At 40.2% G+C, this 20,692-nt stretch overlaps 1 protein-coding gene across 1 annotated transcript; it reads right to left on the reverse strand.

Moving 5' to 3' along the window:
- Positions 1 to 824: 824 nt before the first annotated feature.
- Positions 825 to 13,085, reverse strand: ZNF311 (zinc finger protein 311). Its single transcript, XM_089919857.1, is given in 6 exon segments — positions 825 to 4,268; positions 6,901 to 7,005; positions 7,637 to 7,763; positions 8,103 to 8,194; positions 11,657 to 11,839; positions 13,076 to 13,085. Coding segments are annotated over 6 exon segments (2,094 nt in total). The 3' UTR covers positions 825 to 2,691.
- Between the last annotated feature and the right edge of the window lie 7,607 nt (positions 13,086 to 20,692).

The following is a 20,692-nucleotide window of genomic DNA, read 5'->3' on the forward strand; positions in this document are numbered from 1 at the left end:
CAATCTCATGGTATCAATGTTCATGGTGAAATTTTTCTGTCTTTCCATTTAGAATTAATTAGGCTTAAAAAAGTGAGTTTTATCTGGTGATTTTTCTAAGAAATAACTAAATCAACAACTCTTGTTTTAGTAACTTCACAATTAGAACTACAAGAATCTTAGGGTTTCAAGAAACACTAACATGTTTGATTATTCAACTATGCATCTGATCTTTGAATTCCTTCTACATTATGCCTGTCTACCAAACTTACAACTGTATAGCAAAGTCTATTCCACCTTAGGATCCCTTCTAAATAATTTTTTCCACAGGTAAAATATCTGAAACTCCTTCAGTGTTTTTTTTCATAATGTTCATTTTAAGTGTCCAGGAAGTATCAAAAGATTCCTGGAGTTCAAGATAGTAATTTGGGATTTCTTACTGCAGGACTGAGAGTCAGTTGGGAGTTTTAAAAGCAGCTGTACACCTAAAACAACCAAAATATTGTAAATCAGCTATACTTCAATAAAAATAAATAAAAAATTTTTAAAAAGCAGGTGTCAAGATCATAGGAATATTTTAGGGAGACAATAGTCATGTTGAAGATGGACTGGTGAGGATGAAGTCTAAAAGTCTTCTATTTGGGCTCAGTAGAGAGGCTTCTCAACTTTCACAGAGGAATGTCAGGCTTGCCACCCCCTCCAGTTAACTGGTGTCTGAAGAACATGACTCTGATCAATAACACAAAACATCAACACTCCAGGACTGTCCAGAATTTAAACTGGAATTGAAATCTTGCCAGATTCTGTTAAAAGACTGACTGAAGAAGTGACTTGAAAGGATGCACTGGAGGGTTCTCATGATGGGCTAAGGACTTTGAGTCCAAAATCCAAATGAACCTCATGGCCTGTGGGTAAAAAAGCATCCTGAACATGTGTATACATTTTCCAAAAGCATATACATGCTGTTGTAATTAACAAAACCTCAGATTTTCTAGGAGAACATGACAACATTTTGCCATCAAGCATTAAAGTAAAACTACTTGTAGTGTGTGTATGCATGGGGGAGAGAGTGTCGGTAAAATTTATTGATCACCAAATAAGGGGTCCTTGCAGTCAAAAAAGATTGGAAAAGCACTGCCAATTCTCCAGACATATCCTAAACTCTGCCCTTAAGTCACGTTATATCATCCAAAAGCCACATATACAGAGTGCCATCCTCCACAGAGACAATTTTAGAGTTATATCCTAAATGTTTTCATCTTGGTTTTCTTCAAAAAAATATATAAGAAATGGCCATATAAAGGACATGCTCTAATTTCCTGTAGAAACTGAACATAAGAAACAATGTTTAATCTGTCTTTTGTATAATAAGTCATGTAATTCCCTTTGGAATTTGTTACTAGAAAATTGTGTATCTTGGACTCCTTGTCCATATTAGATAATGTGTAACCATTTCCTAAGATGTTTTCTGTGAAACAAGAGTCCATGAAGGTGCTCCTCCAAACAGAATTCTTTCGTCCATCACTTTGGGAAAGCAATGCTTCTTACAGTTCCTTTGTTTAAGACTCAGAAAGGACATTAGCATAGTATAAACCCTGAGAAGTCTTTAAGGGAATAAATACCCCCACCTAGCCAGCATTTCTCAAACTTATTATTTTTAAAAAACATTAGCTTGTAAAACACTTTTGACAAATGCTGGGGAACCCATTGCTCATCTCTTTACCAGTCAGGGAACTCTGAACTAAATTTAATTCTCAATTATGGTCATTATGTTAATTAAGTTGACACATTTGCATCCTCTTCTAGGATTTTCAATTTCTATTTTAACAGCCTTATTGCATGTGGGTATTTAATTTAATTCTGTCTGAAGTAAGGACCTGTAACATTTGCAAGAGAAAGGATAGATGTTAGACACTGAAAGACTTGAAAAGATAGATATAAATTTACTAATCTATTTGAAAGAGCATTTCATATATCATGCAAACAGATATAGCAAATATTTAAGAAATTAACATCTTGAAGACCTTTTAGTGTATTTATAACAAAGTGGGTCAGGCTTCATGCTTTTTCCATACGTACACTGCTGCTTCGGCAGTGTATACCTGACTTCTGCTTATCTGTAATTTTAAAATCTGCCCTTGCCCTGCCTCCGTTTCCCCACCGAATCTCAGCAATTCTGATCCGTTAAGGAGAAGTACCATTCAGGCTTTAAGTTAAAGCAAAACCTGCTAAAGATGATCAATGTTTATCAATTAAAAAAATGTTCTGTGCTGAACTGAGGTATAGCTTCATATCCGAGAGATGTGGTGCAGGATAATGGAAATTGCTCAGCTAAGTCTAAGCATTCAGTGGGCATTTGTTCAGAATTTACTAGTTAAGTGATCCACAGCAGGTTTCTTCTTTTTATGCCTCAATTTCCTCATCCCATAGGGATGTTGTATGGATTAAATGATTAAAAATTGTAAAGAATAATGCCTGGCATGTGTCAAGCACTAGTATTTATTATTACAATACTATTATTGATAGACAAAGCCTTGGAAGTGAATGTGCTCACTGAAGAGACACTGAATAGGAAGGTCAAGGACAAAGGCTTGGTGGGGTCTCACAATTAGGGGGTCAGGGAACCAGGAAGAACCAATACAGGAGACAAGAGGGACCAGTGTAAGAAGTAGAAGGAGAAATGAGAAAGTGTAAACACCAGAATCACTACCCTCAAGTGTTGGTTGTCAAAATATTGATGAATGAAAAGGTCTGAGAACAGGTTACTGGAGAGAGGGATTTCCCATTCTCATCAAGTTTGTGGGTTCCCCACACTCTATGTTTTCTTTTCTTATGTCCAGTAAGATTTGAGCTCACTCTGAAAGCTTTTCCACACTCCTCACATTCATAAGGTTTCTCCCCAGTATGAACTCGCTTGTGTCCAATCAGAGCTGAGCTCTGACGGAAAGACGTGCCACACTCGCTGCAGGTATATGGCTTCTCACCAGTGTGGATTCTTCTGTGCTGCCTCAGGACTGAACTATGATGAAAGGCCTTTCCACACACCTCACATCTGTAAGGCTTCTCTCCGGTGTGGATTCTTTGATGATTGGTCAAGTTTGATTTCCCACTGAAAGCTCTACCACACTCTGAACATTTATACGGTTTCTCTCCAGTGTGGATTCTTTGATGGATGGTAAGGCAGTGCCGATCCTGAAAAGTTTTCCCACAATCCCCACATCGATAGGGCTTCTCCCCAGTGTGTTCTCGTTCATGAGCCCTGCGTTTACAGTTATGACGAAAGGCTTTCCCACACTCCTTACACTTGTAAGGCTTCTCTTCAGTGTGGATTCTTCTATGTTTGGTGAGCTCTGCCTTGCTGCTGAAGGCTTTTCCACACTGAGGGCACCCACAGTGTTTCTCCTGAGTGTGGATTCTTGTGTGTTTGCTTAGGTCTGAGCTTCGGCTGAAGGCCCTCCCACACTCACTGCACTCATAAGGTCGCTCCCCAGTGTGGATTCTTGTGTGTTTGATGAGGTCTGAACTCCCGCTGAAGGCCTTCCCGCACTCCTCACACTCATAGGGTTTCTCCCCAGTATGGCTTCTGCCATGGATGATAAGGGAATGCTTAAACTGAAAGGCCTTCCCACAGCCACTGCACTCATAAGGCTTCTCCCCAGTGTGGATGATCTGATGCATCCTGAGACGGTTCCTGGTCTTGAAGGCCTTCCCACAGTCGCTGCACTTGTGAGGCTTCTCCCCACTGTGCGTTTTTTTATGTCGGCAAAGAGCTGATCTACTGTTGAAGGCCTTCCCACACTGGCTACAGTTAAAGGGTTTCTCCCCTGTGTGGATTATCTGGTGCATAGAAAGCTGATTTTTGGTCTTGAATGCTTTCCCACACTCATTACAGACATAGGGTTTCTGGCAAGAGTGAATTCGCTCATGGAGAATTAGGTCAGAATGCCAGCTGAAGTTTTTGTCACACCTGGCACATTCATGGAGTTTCTTTTCTGTAAGAACCCTATATGGAATACATTTTGAATTTTTTCTAAGTACCTTCTGGTTCTTTCCTTTCTTGAAGGTCACTTTCTCACAGCGTTCTTTCTCTTCTCTCAGTTTCTCCCTCATAGGCATTTCCCATTGATTCTCTAATTTGACATCTTGTACACAAACTTCTCCAACCTCTGGATCCTGGGAAACAACTTTTAGGAGACTTTTAAATTTCACCCAGCAGACTTCTCCATTTTCAAAAACTGCCTGTTCTGAACTTGCCTTCTCATTCTCAGGCCGTGTCTTGGCAGCTGATACTTAAACAAGAAAATAAAAATGTCAGATGTTCAGAGGAAAGGAAATAAGTGGGCTGGCAGAGGTGAAGCAATGGTTAAGCTGTTGGAAGAGTGACTGACTTTCCCATGCTTGAAAAATTGCTAACATTATGGCAACGTCAAAATAGGCTGAACTACTGAAAAGTACTAAGATATTTAAAACTGAGTAAACTTCACAAAAATCCTTCCAAATCTACTCATGCTCTAGAATCTCCTAGTTTAGTGAATGACAACTTCATACACCTAGTCACCTAAGACAGGAAACCGGAAATCATCTTCAACTTCTCATATGTACTCACTAACATTGTATAAATGTTACCTGTGATGGGAGCTGCAAAGCGGGGGCTCAAGTGCCAGCGCAGCCTCCTTTTTAGGGGTCTGTCTGCTTTGCTCCTGAGAGTGGGCCCTGGAGAGCCATATTTCTGTGGTGTAACTCCACCCATCTGGGTAGGGCAGATTAGATCTGGGCAAGACCTGACCCAAACCAGGACAGATTCTCTCTTCATGAACTTTGGAATCATGATGTGAAAGCAGGTAAGGCCAGGCTCTGAAGAGAGCTAGAGCTTTAGCACTTAAATTTGAAAACCAGTGGTGGTGGGATGGTATGTCGTGTAGGGGAGGGAATGCTCTGCCATCGGGACTGAGAAGCAGAGAAGATACATCTGCTAAGAAGGGAGAATGAAGCAGACCCACAGCGTAGCAGAGAAGACAGCTGGAGAGTGGGGCCTGATGGCATTCCAATCCCTTCTTGAGCCTCATGTATACCTGCCCTTAAGTTCCCTGACACACCCTGAATAATAAATTATTTTTCTTTTGGTTAAGCTAGCTGGAGTTACTTTTTACAGTTGGTAACCAGAGTCCAAATCAATCTCTTATTATCTCTTAACTCTATCCCGTCTCCTTCACTTCTACTGCCAGTGCATTCTCACCAGCTAACTTTAATAACCCTCAAATGTCCTTTAGTCTGCCTCCCCTCTAATCCAACCTCTACATCGCTTCTAGATTATTCCTTCTAAAAATCAAATCTAATCACATCACTCCTTAGCTTTAAACACTTCAATGGCACTCCATCGTTAACCAGACAGAAAGCAAGTAAAGTGTACAGTCAAGAGCCCCAGCTCACTGTCTGGGTTCAAATCTTAGTTCTGACACCTAATACCTGTGCAAACTTGGGAGGATGTTGTAACTTCTCTCAGTTGCTATATCTATAAAATGGGATCTAGACTATCCACAATAATTAAATGAGTCAATGTATGCAAAGCACTTCCAACACCAAAATAAGTACTTAATCAATCTTAGCTGTTACTATAAGAATAAAGTTAAAGGTCTGCAGTTTATCAAAAGCTCATTCAATTATGATCTTGCCCCTGTCTACAGCTCCTGTATTTTCCCCACTGGCTACTCCAAGTCCTTGGCTCTGGTCACACTGAACTATTCACAGTTCACATTCTTTTACTCCTCAATACTTTCCTACTTGTTATTCCCCTCTGCCCCTCCTTCAACTAAATGACCTCACTTATCCTACATAGCTTAATTCAGTTGTCATTCCTTCTGCAGTCTTCTGGTCCCCAGGTCAGATTTAGGTGCTTCTCCTCTATGTTTGTATATACCAGGTACATATCCCTATCTACATATCCCAAGAACTCCCACCATACTGTCCTATATAATTACTTATTTACTTACCTGCCTTCCCCACTAGAAAATAAGCTTCCGTAAGTCAGGGCTCGCCCATATCTTATCTGACTGCATATGATAGTTGCTCATATGTACCTGGCATATGATAGTTGCTCAATAAATGTTTTTTAGATGGAAGGAAGGGAGGAAGGAAGAGTAGGCATTGTGGACACAGCAGCTGGAGTTGGCCTAGAAACAAAGGACAAGTTTTTTTTTGAATGACAAATACAGAAAATAGCTTGAATGAAGAGCTGGTAATATTTCATGACTGACTAGATAAGAGGTTCAGGGAATGGAAAGACAAAGTAAGAAAGAGGTAGAACCAGATATAGAAATAGGGAGAGCTTAATGAAGAGACAGCCTTGGAGGGAGAGATGAATTTGACTTTAGATAGGTTGCTTTCCAGATGACAATGGGATATTCAAATAAAAACCAGGAGTTAGAAACATGAGACTGCTGCCCAGGAAAGAGGTAAAGGTTAGCATTATCAATGTGGCAGGCATCTGCATCAGAGCTAAGAGCTGAAGCCATGAGAGAAACTAACTAACTTCACAATAAGAGAGAATAGAAAAAGCAAGGGTCAAAGGCTCAGGTCTCCAAATGGGGGAAGCTCCTAAAAAAAAAAAAAGAAAACAACTGGAGGCAGAAAGGCAATGCTCTCTGAGCACTGGAGTAAATGATACACAGAGGGGAGATGAATTGTCTGAGCCTTTTTGGAGGACTAAATTGCAAAAAGCCTATATTAGATAGGTTGCAAACAGCCAATTAGATAATGACAGAATAATTATCCAAACCGTTTGTTTGTTTTCTCTGCCTTAAGATTTCCTAAATAGATTTCCTTCTGGGCCCTTCGGGATGGATGACCCACCACTAAGAACATTCTATAACCATTCTGTCACATGGAACACAGAAGGGGACTGACAGCTTCTCTGGCACTCACCTGGGTGGGAGCAGCTCAGGAACTCCCTGTCCTGTCCATCCTGAACACAGAGCTCTGCCTCTTGCTCCAGATGGGAGATCAAAGGAGGTTTAGGAAATGGAAATCCTGGTTGTAGAGAGGGAAGAAGACAGTGTGTAGAGCAACAGAGAACTGTGCTAACGCTTACCTTGACCCCTCTGTTTGCATATGGAAACAGGAAAGAAATGTCCATTTGGGTAGAGAAAAGGGTTTATTCAGGGGTCTGGTAACATGTAAATAAACAGGTCTAGGAAATTTCTCAGAAAGTCAATACTCAGAAGGGCAAAGAAGAAGATTCTGGGAAATAGTCAGTTGGTTGTATTTTCCCTGTTCTTTTTAGGAGGATGGGAGTCTGTAGAGGGAGGTTAATCTGTTTTCAGCCGCTAGGAAGGAGCTCATGACTAAGAGCTGAATACAGAGCATTTAATGGAAAATGAGAGGCCTGAGGAGGCGAGAATCCAGGGAGAACAGACGTTAAGTGTCTCCTTTTCACCCAGGGAGAGTTTCATTGCAAAGAATCAGAAAACAACTAGGTTAGCCAGAAAATTATCTTGCTATGTAACAGGGGCAACTCAAAACTAATTTGGGGGAAGATATTGATGATATGGAATGAGAGCTCTGATTTTCAATATGAGACCCCATACACATCAATAAATAAAGCAATTAAAAGAAAAAGGAAGGGAGAAAGTACTAAGCCAAGTACAGGGAAAGTCCTTACCAAGTGATACCACGTTTCCATAATTTTCCAACATCACATCTTTATAGAGGTGCCTTTGAGCATGGGTCAGACACTGCCACTCCTCATTACTGAAATTCACAGCTACATCCTCAAATGTCACTGCCTCCTGAAACAATATGTCCCTGCTGTCCTGGAGAAAACTCCATAGTTCCCTCAGGAAACAGAGGCAGAAGAAAGGAATTTGTAGGGAGGTTTACAGAAGTGAAAGGCTGTTACTGTTTCGTGTATATTTGGGGATGAGGTGAAAGGTAGCATCAGCTTTCAATAGCAAAAAATAACGAAAGAGGAAACAATCCACAAATGGTTTGTCACCCAACAAAGTATCCCTTATGAGAGGGAGCACGTGGACTTGGGAGGTGCATAGCCAGGGAAGGCAGTGAAAATAAGGCCACATTTAGGAGGCAGTGATATATTTCCAGGAGGGAAGGAAGGGGTCTTAGCTCACTTGAGACTGGCTCATCAGTATGATTTTTGTTCCTGGCAGGCTTCCTTGGCTTCCATCTTTGGCAAAGGCAGGACAATGAGGAGATGGCAGAGCTGAGAGAAGAGAAATAAGCCAAGAGTCAATTCAGCACAGTGTTGAAACCTTCTGCTTTCATCCTCTCCTCTCCAAATGTAGAAGCTTCCGAAGCTCTAACCTAGGGATTAAGTCTACTGCATTACAGTATCCTCCTTCTCCATTATTCCTCTAGTCTCAGTTTCCAGTTTGAGGTATCAGGCCCTGGCCAGCAGCCAAGCCGACTGTAAGTGCGTTCTTCTTCTCTCTCACCTACTACACCTTTTTCTCTGGTCTCTTTTCATCCTAGAATACCTTACACCCTCCGCAAATGGCCCAAATCACTGACTCCCAGCTTATACGATAACCTGGCTTCCTATATTAGAACGTTGAAGTCATTTTGTCCAAAACGACTTGGGGTGGAGGTGGAGGGAAAGGAATGAAGGAGAGGTATGGATCAGAAATATCCAGGGATAGGCCCAAAGCTTTTTTCTTTAGGTAACTTAATGGCTGGTCAAACTCAAGTTAGTTTACTAGAAAAAATTTTTCCCTTGTTCTTCTTAGAGAAAATCACTTTCCCCCTTTGATTCTGAGTCTCTTTCCTGTTAATTTCCTAGTATTAAGTGATTCCGCTTCCCCCCAACTGCCCTCCCAGCATAGCAGAGCACACACAACTTTTAAAATGCAAAAGAAACTTTCTCAGAGTGTACACGTGACTAGGTATAATTCATATGGATTGGGCAAGAAGTACAGTTTCACATTACTGATTAATGGGGCCCTGTTTTATTCCTTGCAATCCAGCTCAGCCTCTCTGTAGCTTCAGTGTTTATGGTGGTTTATCTTTCTTGATAGTCATCAACATATTCCCAAGTCCAAGACCATTCTTTCTGGTCTGAAATCATCTACTGGTAAGTCTCTAGGATAACCCTTTGGCCTCAGGACCCCAAAACTATCATTTCAATTTTACCAAAACCTCAATTTAGGAGTAAACTGGCTTCTTTCCACAGAAATAGGCCAAGAAGACTTTTCTTTGGTCTAGGCCACCCTTAGCTTTTGATCAAGAACAGGCCTGTGTTCAATCATTGTGGGTTCCACACAGTTTTCTCACTATCTCCTCTGAAAGCCTGTTACTTTATAACTCTTTGTCTCAAAAAGTTCCCAAACCACCTGGAAGGCACAGAGCTCGCAGCAGATACATGTTTTGCTCTCAAATGTTCCATAACAGTTCTTTTCCTTATAACATCAGTAAACTTAAACCTCCTAATTGGGTTTTTTTCAATCAACATTTTATAATGAACATTTTCAAATATACAGAAAAGTTGAAAGAATTGTAGAGGAAACATCCATATATTCACCACTTACATTCTACAATTAACATTTTGCAATATTTGCTTTATCACGTATCTGTCCATCTAACTATCCCTGTCTCTGTCCATAAATTCATTTTATATTTTGTTGCATTTCAAAGTAAGTTGAAGACATAAGCATACTTCACCCCTAACACTTTATGATACATATCATTAACTAGAGTTCAATATTTGTTTACATTCCTGCTTCTGAAGTAAAATTTACATACAGTAAAATTTACATACAGTAAAATGTACAAGTCTTAAATTTTTGACAAAGCACACACCCTATCTAACCCAAACTCTCCTCCATATACATCCAGTTGGATTTTTACCACATCTTCTTCATAAATTAGGAAAGTTTTGTTACCTTGTCATAGCTTTTTTTCCCCTAAGTGTTCATCACATTAAAAACTGTTTTTAATTGTGGTAAAAAACATATAATATGAAATTTACCATTTTAACCATTTTTAAGTGTACAGTTCAATAGTGTTAAAAATATTCACAATGTTGCATAATAGATCTCCAGAACTTTTTCATCTTGCGAAACTGAAACTCTATACCCATTAAACAACAACTCCTTATTTTTCCCTCTCCTGAGCCCCTGGTAACCACTGCAGTGATTTTTTTTCCTAGCCTCGTTGAGGCTTGTGGGATCCTAGTTCCCCAAGCAAACCTGGCCACGGCAGCAAAAGTCCTAACCATTGGACCACCAGGGAATTCCCCCCACTGTAGTGATTCTTAAACTTTATTTTTTAGCCTCAGAATTTGAAAGGTCAGTTTCTGCCCTCAAGTTAAAAATGAACTTGGGGGAATTCCCTAGCGGGAATTCACATGTGGGGGAGAGTGAAAGCTCTGGTCTCTTCCATTTCTGAGGACACTAATCTCATCACTGGGTCCCCACCCTTATGACTTCATCTAAACATGATTACTTCCCAAAGGTCTCACCTCTAAATATCATCACACTGCGGGGTGGGTTACAGCTTCAACATACGAATTTTGAGGGGACACAAACATTCAGCCCATAACAAAACTATTTGTTAAAGCAGTGTATAGATATTATCCAGGGCGAGATTAACTCATTTACATTTTATGTTAAGTAACTGTAAACTTTATGGCCCTGAAAATCACCTATAAGAAGAGAATTCAAGATCTTTTGAGAAAAAGAGGACTTGGATACTCAGGTCTGATGTGAACCATAAAATTATATATATTTTAAAAAATGAAATAAAATTAACAACGAAGTTAAGCAATATTCATTATTTTCTACCTCTCCTAAATTTGTGATAAATATGTCCTATATTATTAATTTTCATTTATGATTACCTATACAGTGGAAATTTCAAGATTTCTCTTCTGGAAGTTCCAATAATATGCTTAGAAATTCATTTTACGTATTTTTTCTTTGTAGGTAATATATACTAAAAGCCTATTTTTGGGGTGTCCAGGGGCCTAGTCCTCTAAAAGTCTGTGCCTTTCAGGGTCTAATTTTATGACTCCAGAATTGTTAAATACCATCAGCCACTTCTATACAAATCTTATCCACTTTTCTCTTCATATATGCCACCAAAGAGCATTTTTAAAGCCCAGCCCCACATTTCCCCATCTTCCTTTATTCTTCTCAAAGCTTCATGACAATACCTTTTCTCCTTCTTTTGCCATGGCTTTATCTTCTATTTCTCAGGTATACCTATACTTAATTTAAAAATCTCAGGGTTAACACAGGTACAGAAATAAAATTACCTACACTCAAATTTTACATGTTGGTAAAATTGTGGTTGGGAGGAGTTACTGTATTATACCACAAGTTTTATATGTGGAAATATTCATGTACACATATGTAAGCTACTTATCATACATAAAGTTGTACATATAATAAGTGAATGAATACATTCAATATCTTTCATAAATTGCTTTGAAGAATCTTTTTTTATGAATCTTTATTTTTTTCCAAATTTGGTTTAAGATGAGGGTAGAAACCTAACAATTTAGTTCCTCTCAATACCGAGCCAAGCCTAGTATAGAAATAACAGATTTCCTATAAATACTCAATAATGAGCATATTTCCAGGCCCCAGGAAGCATCTCCCACTTAGTCTGTGTCCCTGCCCCATTTTCAGCTGCCATAACTCCTGCCACAATACCCTGTGTGCATTACCTCTTTCCTGCAGGAGCTTGGTATCACGGATACAAAGCTGGTTTGATGGTCCTGGAGTCTCATCTGATACCACCACCTATTGCAAGGAAAAGAATACATTTGGAGAGGTTATGGAGGGATGGAAAATGTAGGGGAAGCTGCAACCAACTATGAAGTTCTGTTCATGGAAATCAACTCCCAGACCTACCAAGAGGGGTGAGAAAATCAGGGACTCAGTCCCTGATATACCTTATGAAAAACAGAAATGGCATCCAATTGTTCTATAATGTAAAATGATCACCAGGCCATCCAGGAAAAAAAGTACTTTGAAGGAGAACACTTCCACAAGGTCAATCCAGGCCCACCACACTCCCACTGCTTTCCTCCTTTCTTGGGCTCAGTTCTTCCTCTTTGTGATATACTGCAGACATTCCTCTTTTTACCTGCTGCATCTTTTTACCCAGCTTTCTTTTCCAGTCTTCTAACACTGTCCCGGTTTCTTCTCTGCTGGTTGGATCCAGCTCCAAGTCAATCGTGGCTTTGCCTGGACCAGTTTGAAGTGGCTCCAGTGGATACCAGCCTCCTTTCAGGGATTTAAGCCTTGGTGGCGCCAGCCAAAGGGCCTCTCCTGACCCACAAGGCAGCTGCTTTTTGGCTTGATGTGTCAAATACTGCCCTGGATTTGGGGTTCATCAGCAGTACTAAGCTAGTGGTAATCCCATACCTTATTTTCCTGCATATTCGATGAAGGGAGGAGAAAACAGAGGAATGTGACCAAAGCAAAAAGAAGGAATCACTGAGAATCTGAGGTATCTATGGGAGATGAGGGAGCAGGGGAAGATAAACTGAAAATGATAATATATCCAGAATACAACCTCCACTGCCACTATCTTGTCCCAAGCCACCATTGTCTGCATTGCCCTACAGTATTACGTTAGCCATCCAGCTGGTCTCCTGCTTCTATCCTCAATACAACAGAGTAGGCCATTTAAAACTTAAGTTGGATTATTTCATCTCTCTGCTTAAAACCCCTCAATGGGTCCATCTTACTCAAAATAAAGAGTAACATAAAAGGCCCTAAAGAATGTGCCTTTTGAGTCTCTCTTGTTCATTCAAAATAAAAGCTTAAGTGCTTACAATGGCATACAAGTCTATAGGGTGTGCTATTACCTCTCCTACTATTCTCCCCCTCATTCAACCCTCTTCAGTCACACAGACCTTTCTCTTCCTTTTTAGGCACATTTCCATTTTAGGGCCTTTGTACTGGCTGTCCCCTCCACCTCAAGCTACCCTCACGATGAATAATCTTGCTTCCTTCAACTGTTTGCTTGTACATAATCCTCCCAAGGAAACCTACTCTAGGTCCCCTATTTAAAATTACAGCCTACCCCCTCCTTCCAATCCTGACATGCCTTACCTTCCTATATAGCACTTTATCACTTTCCAACATGGTGCATAAGTTAACTTATATTCTTTCTATTGTTTACTGTAGATCTCGCCTTCACTAAAATGTAGGCTCCCAGGCTTTTGATGGCAGGGATTTTTGTCTATTTTGTTCACTGCTGTATTCCCAACTTCTAAAACAGTGCCTGCGCCAGTAGGCGCTCAGCTAGAAATTGGCTGAATTAATTAATGTACGAGTGGATGCTGGGGAGGAAAATAAATGAAAAAAAAAAAAGGGTAAGAGGCTGCTGAGAGCCAAGAAGAGCGGGAGGGAGTTAGGAATGCAGGAGGAAAAGGCCCTTGTTTGGCAGGAACCCGCGGCGGTCCCCAGCTCCCGGCGGACCGGGCTCCAAAGCCCCGCCCCGTCCCCGCCAGCCGTCCCGGGCCCCAGGGAAGGGGTGTATTTAAGTGAACCAGGTGGTGGTGCCAGGGTCCTCCCAGCCGCACCTCGGCGGTTTCGGAGACACCAGTGGCAGCTTGGGAGCCCCTCGGCTAAAGTCCCGTCCCACGCTGGCTGAAGACACAGACCTTCCTGCCGACATTCTCCTCTAAAAATGAGAAAATAGAGAAACCTATTCTAGCTCCACTTCCTAGTCCTTCAATAATCATTTCCGGTGACTTTCTAGGAAACCTCAACTCGCTGGTCGAGGAATTTCCCTAGAAAGCCTCCGCAGACTCCAAACGTGTTATTTCCTGTTCTTCAGAATGCATCTCTTAAAACAGAACCACAATGTCATTATCCCACCTAACAAAATTAAAATAATTCCTGGGTACCATCTAATACTGAGTCCATATTAAAATCTCCCAAATATATAAAATACGCTGGTTTTTTGAATAAAGATCTAAAGTCTACATACTTTATTTGGTTATTTCTCTTAATCCTCTTTTAATTTAGATCTAGAATAGCTCCTCCATCTTTCACTTTTCCCCGCATTGAGTAAATTGGGTCATTTGTCCTGAATGTTCCACATGCTGGCTTTGTCTGTTTGCATCCTCATTTAATGATTTGTTTCTCTAGCCTTGTATTTGTTAACTAGATGTTAGCTCTAAAGGTTTAGAGTTTGGTTTACCTTTATGGGTAAGCATTCTTACGTGGTGCTACGTACTTCTTTTTGCTTTATATCAGGAGGCATATAATGTCATTATTTCACTCTTTGTGATGCTAAGATTGATCAATGAATCAGCACTTGCTAGTTGGATCCCTCCATGTAAAGCTCCTCATCAACCTTTTATCTGGTGGTTTCATCCACTGATGATCTTTGCCTGAATCAACCATTTTATTGCAGAACTGGGATTTTCTAATTCAATATTTTTTTCACATTTATGAGTTGGAATTTCTTTTTTTGTTGTTTTATTTATTTATTTTTTTTGTGGTACGCGGGCCTCTCACTGTTGTGGCCTCTCCCGTTGCGGAGCACAGGCTCCGGACGCGCAGGCTCAACGGCCATGGCTCACGGGCCCAGCCGCTCCGCGGCATGTGGGATCTTCCCGGACCGGGGCACAAACCCGCGCCCCCTGCACCGGCAGGTGGACGCTCAACCACTGCGCCACCAGGGAAGCCCGGAATTCCTTTTTAAACAAGGATTTTATCTCATTAACCTATCAATTCAGTTATTTGGTTATCCTGAAATGTCAGTTCAAACAGGAAAGACAAATGTTTACTTTTCTATTTAATTGCTAATTTTCAGAGTAAAAAGTTGTGCCCTAGGTGCCAAGGCCACTGATACATTAGCCATTCTTCAAAATGGCCATCAATGAGCACTGCCTTCGAGTATTCATACTCTTGTGTATCTCCTTCCTACATTTTACCAGTGTTGGTTTGTGTGACCAATTGAGTATGGCAGAAATGATGTTATATTACTTCTAATATTAGGTGATAAAAGAAACTGTGGCACCCCAGTGTTCACTGAAGCACTGTTTACAATAGCCAGGACATGGAAGCAACCCAAATGTCCATCAACAGAAGAGTGCATAAAGAAGATGTGGTACATATATACAATGGAATATTACTCAACCATAAAAAAGAACGAAATTGTGCCATTTGCAGAGACATGGATGGACCTAGAGACTGTCATACAGAGTGAAGTAAGTCAGAAAAACAGATATCGTATATTAATGCATATATGTGGAATCTAGAAAAATGGTACAGATGAACCTATGTGCAAAGCAGAAATAGAGACACAGATATATGGACATCAAGGGGGGAAAGGAGGGGTGGGATGAATTGGGAGATTGGGATTGACATATCTACACTATTGATACTATGTATAAACTAGATAACTAATGACAATCTACTGTATAGCACAGGGAACTCTACTCAATGCTCTGTGGTGACCTAAATGGGAAGGAAATCCAAAAAACAGGGGATATATGTATATACACAGCTGATACAGCAGAAACACACACAACATTGTAAAGCAACTGTACCCCAATAAAAAAAAAAAGAAGAAAAAGAAACTGTGGCTTCTATCTTGGTCTCTCTTTTTTTCCCTTTCTCTCAGATCACTCACTCTAGGGGAAGCCAGCTGCCAGGCTGAAAAGTGAGACCCAGGTGGTGAGGAACTAAAGCCTCCTGCGAACAGCCATATGAGTGAGTCTAGAAGTGGATCCGTCAGCTCCCTGTCAAGCCTTCAGTTGACTGCAGCCTGGGTCAACATCTTGGCTGCAACCTTAAGACAGAACTAGAACCAACCCCTAAACTGCTCTCAGATTCCTGACCTGTAGAGACTGTGAGAGAATAAATATTCAATATTTGATTCTAAATTTGGGGGTAATTTGTTATGCAGCAATTGGTAACTAATATTTTTTGTTGTTTCCTCTTTCTGAGCATCATTAACTCATGGATTTTTAAAGAACATTCAAGGACTCTTAATCAATTGCACTTTTCTTTTTTTTTTTCTTTTTCTTCTTGATGTTCAAATGATTCCATCTTTGGCCAGTGGGAGTCCCTTTATTTTATTTCCTGTGCCCTTTTCATCTAACTCTAAGAGTCTTTGATGGTTTTCTTGCCTTCTGGCAGCACAAGATATTTCAGGCTCATTTTGTATATTTCCTGCTCCAGACCTGGAATCAGCCATTTCTCCAAGGAGTCCTGGTTCCTTTCAGAGGGAAGAGTGATTGCATAGCTTTGTGACTGGTCATAACTTCTTTTAAAGCTTATCAAAATGAAATAAAATTAATTATGGGATTGAATCCAGGCTAAACCACTTGGTACCTGTGTGCATAAGAACCTAAGCAAGGTATACATCGTGCCCCAGTTTCCCCAACTGTAAAATAGGTCCAGGGTGAATATCTAATTTTCGGAGTCGCTATGAGGATTAAATGAGACAATATACAGAAATCATTTAACACATCACCTGGCATCAAATTTCATCATTAGAATAATAGAATTGGAAGTCTGAAAGATACCACAGTGATGACCAAGTACAATTCATTCATTTCACACTTGAGAAACCTGAGGGCCAAGAGATTATAATTTTGTCTAAAACTACAAAGGAGGATAAAATTAGAAGAGAAACTAATGACTCCAGAGTCTTGGATCTCACACTTGGGCTATTTTGATAAAAAGCAGTCCCTCCAGCCTGATCAGGGCTTTTATTTATTCAAAAACAAAAGAGGTTAGAAAGTACTAGGCACATTAGTTATAAAATGGTATTATGGAAAGTTCATCAATCTTATGTTCTGAAGACCTGATTCCTGGCTCTGCCACTCACTAGCTTGATATTTTGGTCAAGTCATTTAACTCCTTTGCATCTCAATTGCTGCATCTGTAAAACACTAACAATAAATCCTTTAATCTCAGCTCATTGTGAGAGTGAATGTACAATATACGGTTTATGAAAGTGCCTGGCTCATAATAATTGCTAAATAATGATCATTATATTAAAAAAATTCCTTCAATCCTCCAATTTAATACAAATGTATTCTTCTCCTCTAAAGGAAATTGGGTCTTGATTAGACTGATCCCTAAGTCCCTAATTCTGAAACTGAGTTCAGTGAATACTGCACAAAGGCACTGAGCAAGAGGCTGCAGGAAAGATGCTATGCATGGTCACCCACTCTTCAGACTGTAGTCTTTCTTCCTGATATCAATCTACTTAACAGTACTAGCGTCCAGTACACATATACTCACAGGGTATATTTATGAGAGGCTTTGCTATAACCTTTGCTGATATGAAGATACTTTACTTCCACAGCAGATCCTTAGTATATGACTTTAATAATCTAGTCCACTTGAGATATAATTTATTTACATTTTTCTTGGTTAACCCCAATCTCATAAAACCTCATAAATAATCTCCTAAAATAATTAATGCTGGAATTTTGCCAGGGATCCATGTCAAGCTTTTCAGCCTAATTCCACAGTTCATCTTTTTTCAGTTTTTGAAAATTTGGATATTTGCCAGTCTTAGGCATGAGTCACACTCCTTAAAAATGGCCTCCAGGGGCCCTGTGGCTAATCTGCCTGGAATTCAGGATCCTTCAAGCAATTTTATCTGGGTACGAAGACTTGCACTCATTTAAGGCAAGTAGTTACTCTTTTACTATCTCCTTGTATGTCCTGAAATTTAATTTCCTCATATTAATGTTTGTCCTGCCATTCCCAATTTGAAGGTCATGATCCTTGATGGAGAAACAGAAGCCTGATTGGTGTTAAGTAATTCTATGGCCCCTCTGCTGTCTGTTGAAATTACCAAATTCATTTCCAGGGGCTTTTTAAAAAAAATAACAAACATTTCAGGCATACAAAACAATAATAAAAAAAACACTTAACATCTATCTTAAGATATAAATATTACAGATATAATTATATCCCCTTGTCTACTCTTCTCCAATTCCTCTCCTCTTCCTTCTCAGGTTAACTACTGTCTTGATATTGATGTTATTATTCCGATGCATATTTATATATTTTTAGTACATATGTGGGTAGCCATAAACATTTTATAATATAATTTACGTTTCCCTAATTTTATACAGATAGTTTCACTCTGTACATATTTAAGTTTGAAAGGTTTGATCTGATTTAGGTTCAATATTTTTGGCAAGAATGCTTCATAGAGGTTATTATGTACTTTGTACATACTCAACTTCATGGTTTTGAGATATATCCTTAATGAAAAATGTATCCTTAGCTCATTCATCTTATCTGTCACAGGTATTTTTCATTTTCCTTCCAACAGTCTTGTTCATTATTCTGATTATTTTTTCAGTTCAACTCAGAACTTTAGCAAGTATTTGTTTTTTGTCTTTGAGTTTATGGATTTCATTTTGTTTATATTGGCTGTCTTTTTGAAATAATTTTCTTGGAGTTTCCCCTTCTAAAAAGGTTATGTCCCATAATTTTATGCTAGCCAGTTCATATTCTAGTGTAGGAAAGAATAATCTAAAAAGTATTTGCCACTTCCTCAAATTTTTAAATATATCTTTTGTGCTTATCTTAATTACTTAAGTAATTAACTTAATTACTTCTCTTCAAGTTTCTACTGCTAATCATTATACTGAAATATAACATACTGAAAATATATTATAGAAAAATATAATACTTTAGAAATATAATATTTTGGAAAATACAGCATACATTACTTATAATGCATGCTTGTGGGTTTTCATAATCCCCAAATTATAAGATATTTAAATGTATGTGACACATAGTTCTCTTTTAAATAAAGCTACTGATCAGAGGCAAATACTGATATTAGTCAATGATGCTTTGCAGCAATATTTTTTCAGAATCGTTTCAATTCATTCATTTAACAAGAATTTCTTCAGCAACTGTTATAAGAGCTTGGGATACAGGAATGAACAAAACAGTTAAAGATCTCTGCGTGGTGGAGCTTACGTTCACGTAATTCTGATTAACTCGTGCTTCCATTTTCTTTCGTTGTTTTCCCTCTTCACACGCTGAAGAAGATCAATTTCATATTCAAGCTCATCTGTTCTCCATGTGGCAACAGGTCCAAACTAGCAAGCAGGGACCGGAACCGTCCAGCTTCTCAGGGTTTGTAGTGCTGGACCAAAGAGAAGAGTCCTCCGGGGGTCCTAGAAGGGCGAGCCGCGCGTTACCATGGAGACCGCGGAAAGAAAGGCTCTGTCTGCACTTTGGAGTTCAGCCCCTCGTCTCTGAGGTGCGGGTGGGGTTTTTCGGACCTCATCTGAGGAGGCCTTTGCGCTCCTTCGGCCCCACCGCGGAGAAAGCAGGACCCGCAAGGTCGGCGGAGAAGGTGAGGTTGCGGGGCAGGTCTGTGAGGCCCTGCCCGGGGTCCTGGCGGGAGCCCCTCGCTGGCCTTCTGGGGAGGGGCGGGGCCTGCGGTCGGAGGTGGGATTGGATGGGTTGGGACGTAGGAGGGCCCGCCTGCTGGAGCATATTTTACCTTTACCTCTTCTAATCTGTTTTTCTCTCCTTCTCCTCCTCCTTTACGCCATCCTTTAATATTACAATTAAAGTTTTTTTATTTGGCAAACTGGTGAATATAGCGCTTATTCTGGGTCAGGGCTTGTCCTAAGTGTAGTATACATATTGATATTCATTCGTTTAATTCTCAAACAACCCAATGAGGTAGGTACTATCACTACCCCACTTTTTAGATAGGCAACTTGAAGCCTAGATATGCTAAAAGCTTACCCACAGTCGCATAGCTGGTAAGGTGAGGAGAGGAAACCCAAACGATATGGTGCTCTTAGGCTTTTCTCACGAATTCTGAAACTCTCATCAGAGCTTTAACTTCCTTCCTCTTTGCCAGTTTCTTTCCCCGTCGGGCTGCTTGGTTCTTTTGTGATTTTTGTTGATGTGGTGCTACTCCCATTCATGACTTTCCCTCCCTCCCTCTCTCTTTTTTTCCTGCCCTTTTCTTTCAGGCCAGTAACCTAACATGCAGAGTGGAGCCACTGAACTTCACTGGTATCTAAAGCCATACTGCCAATGGGCAAAAAAATGCAGAGCAGCTCCTGCCCATTGGCTCAAAATGTCAGTCACTGGGAGAAGGTAGTTACTTCTGATGGGTGTTCACAGGGGTTTGGCCCCCTTGAGGAGACCTGTCCTGAGCAGCAGGCCCTGGAAGTCCTACCTGGAGAGAGATGGGACTGGATGTGGGTACATGATTCACCTAGCAGAGAGAAGGTCACAGTAGTGATGGGAGATGAAGAGCGAGATCTGGATGGAGAAGAATGGGTAAGAGGAGGTAGTGTTTCTACTGGCCAGGGAAGAGAAACAGTGAATGATGTGGTTTTCTTAAGGGCTAAAGAAAATAGTGTCTACGTGCTTCAATTGAGTTTCTTCCTTAACCTTTTTGTTATTGACTGTATTGATAGTCTTTAAAGTTGCATGCTTTTGTAGGAAAGACTGTGCGTTTCCTCTGTCTTTTTCTAAAATGGAATGAGAATTGGATTTTCCCTTTCTCTGTAGTCCAGAGAGATTGCTCTGTCATATCTTTCCTAGGATTTTAATTTTAACATGTAAATAATCCGTTTTGCTTTCCCCTTTGATGACATTCCTACATCTAGGTTCCATCCAGTGCCCAGGAAGGGCAGAGCTTGTCATGTGAGATTTTGGCATCAGCTTTCGATTCACCAGTTATTCAACATTGGCCCATAGTCATCCAGCCTGAAAACGTCATT

This window comes from Delphinapterus leucas, chromosome 10, assembly GCF_059928025.1.
Source record: "Delphinapterus leucas isolate spDelLeu-1000000601 "Yukka" chromosome 10, BTC_Dleu_Yukka2, whole genome shotgun sequence".
NCBI classification, from domain to species: Eukaryota; Metazoa; Chordata; class Mammalia; order Artiodactyla; family Monodontidae; genus Delphinapterus; species Delphinapterus leucas.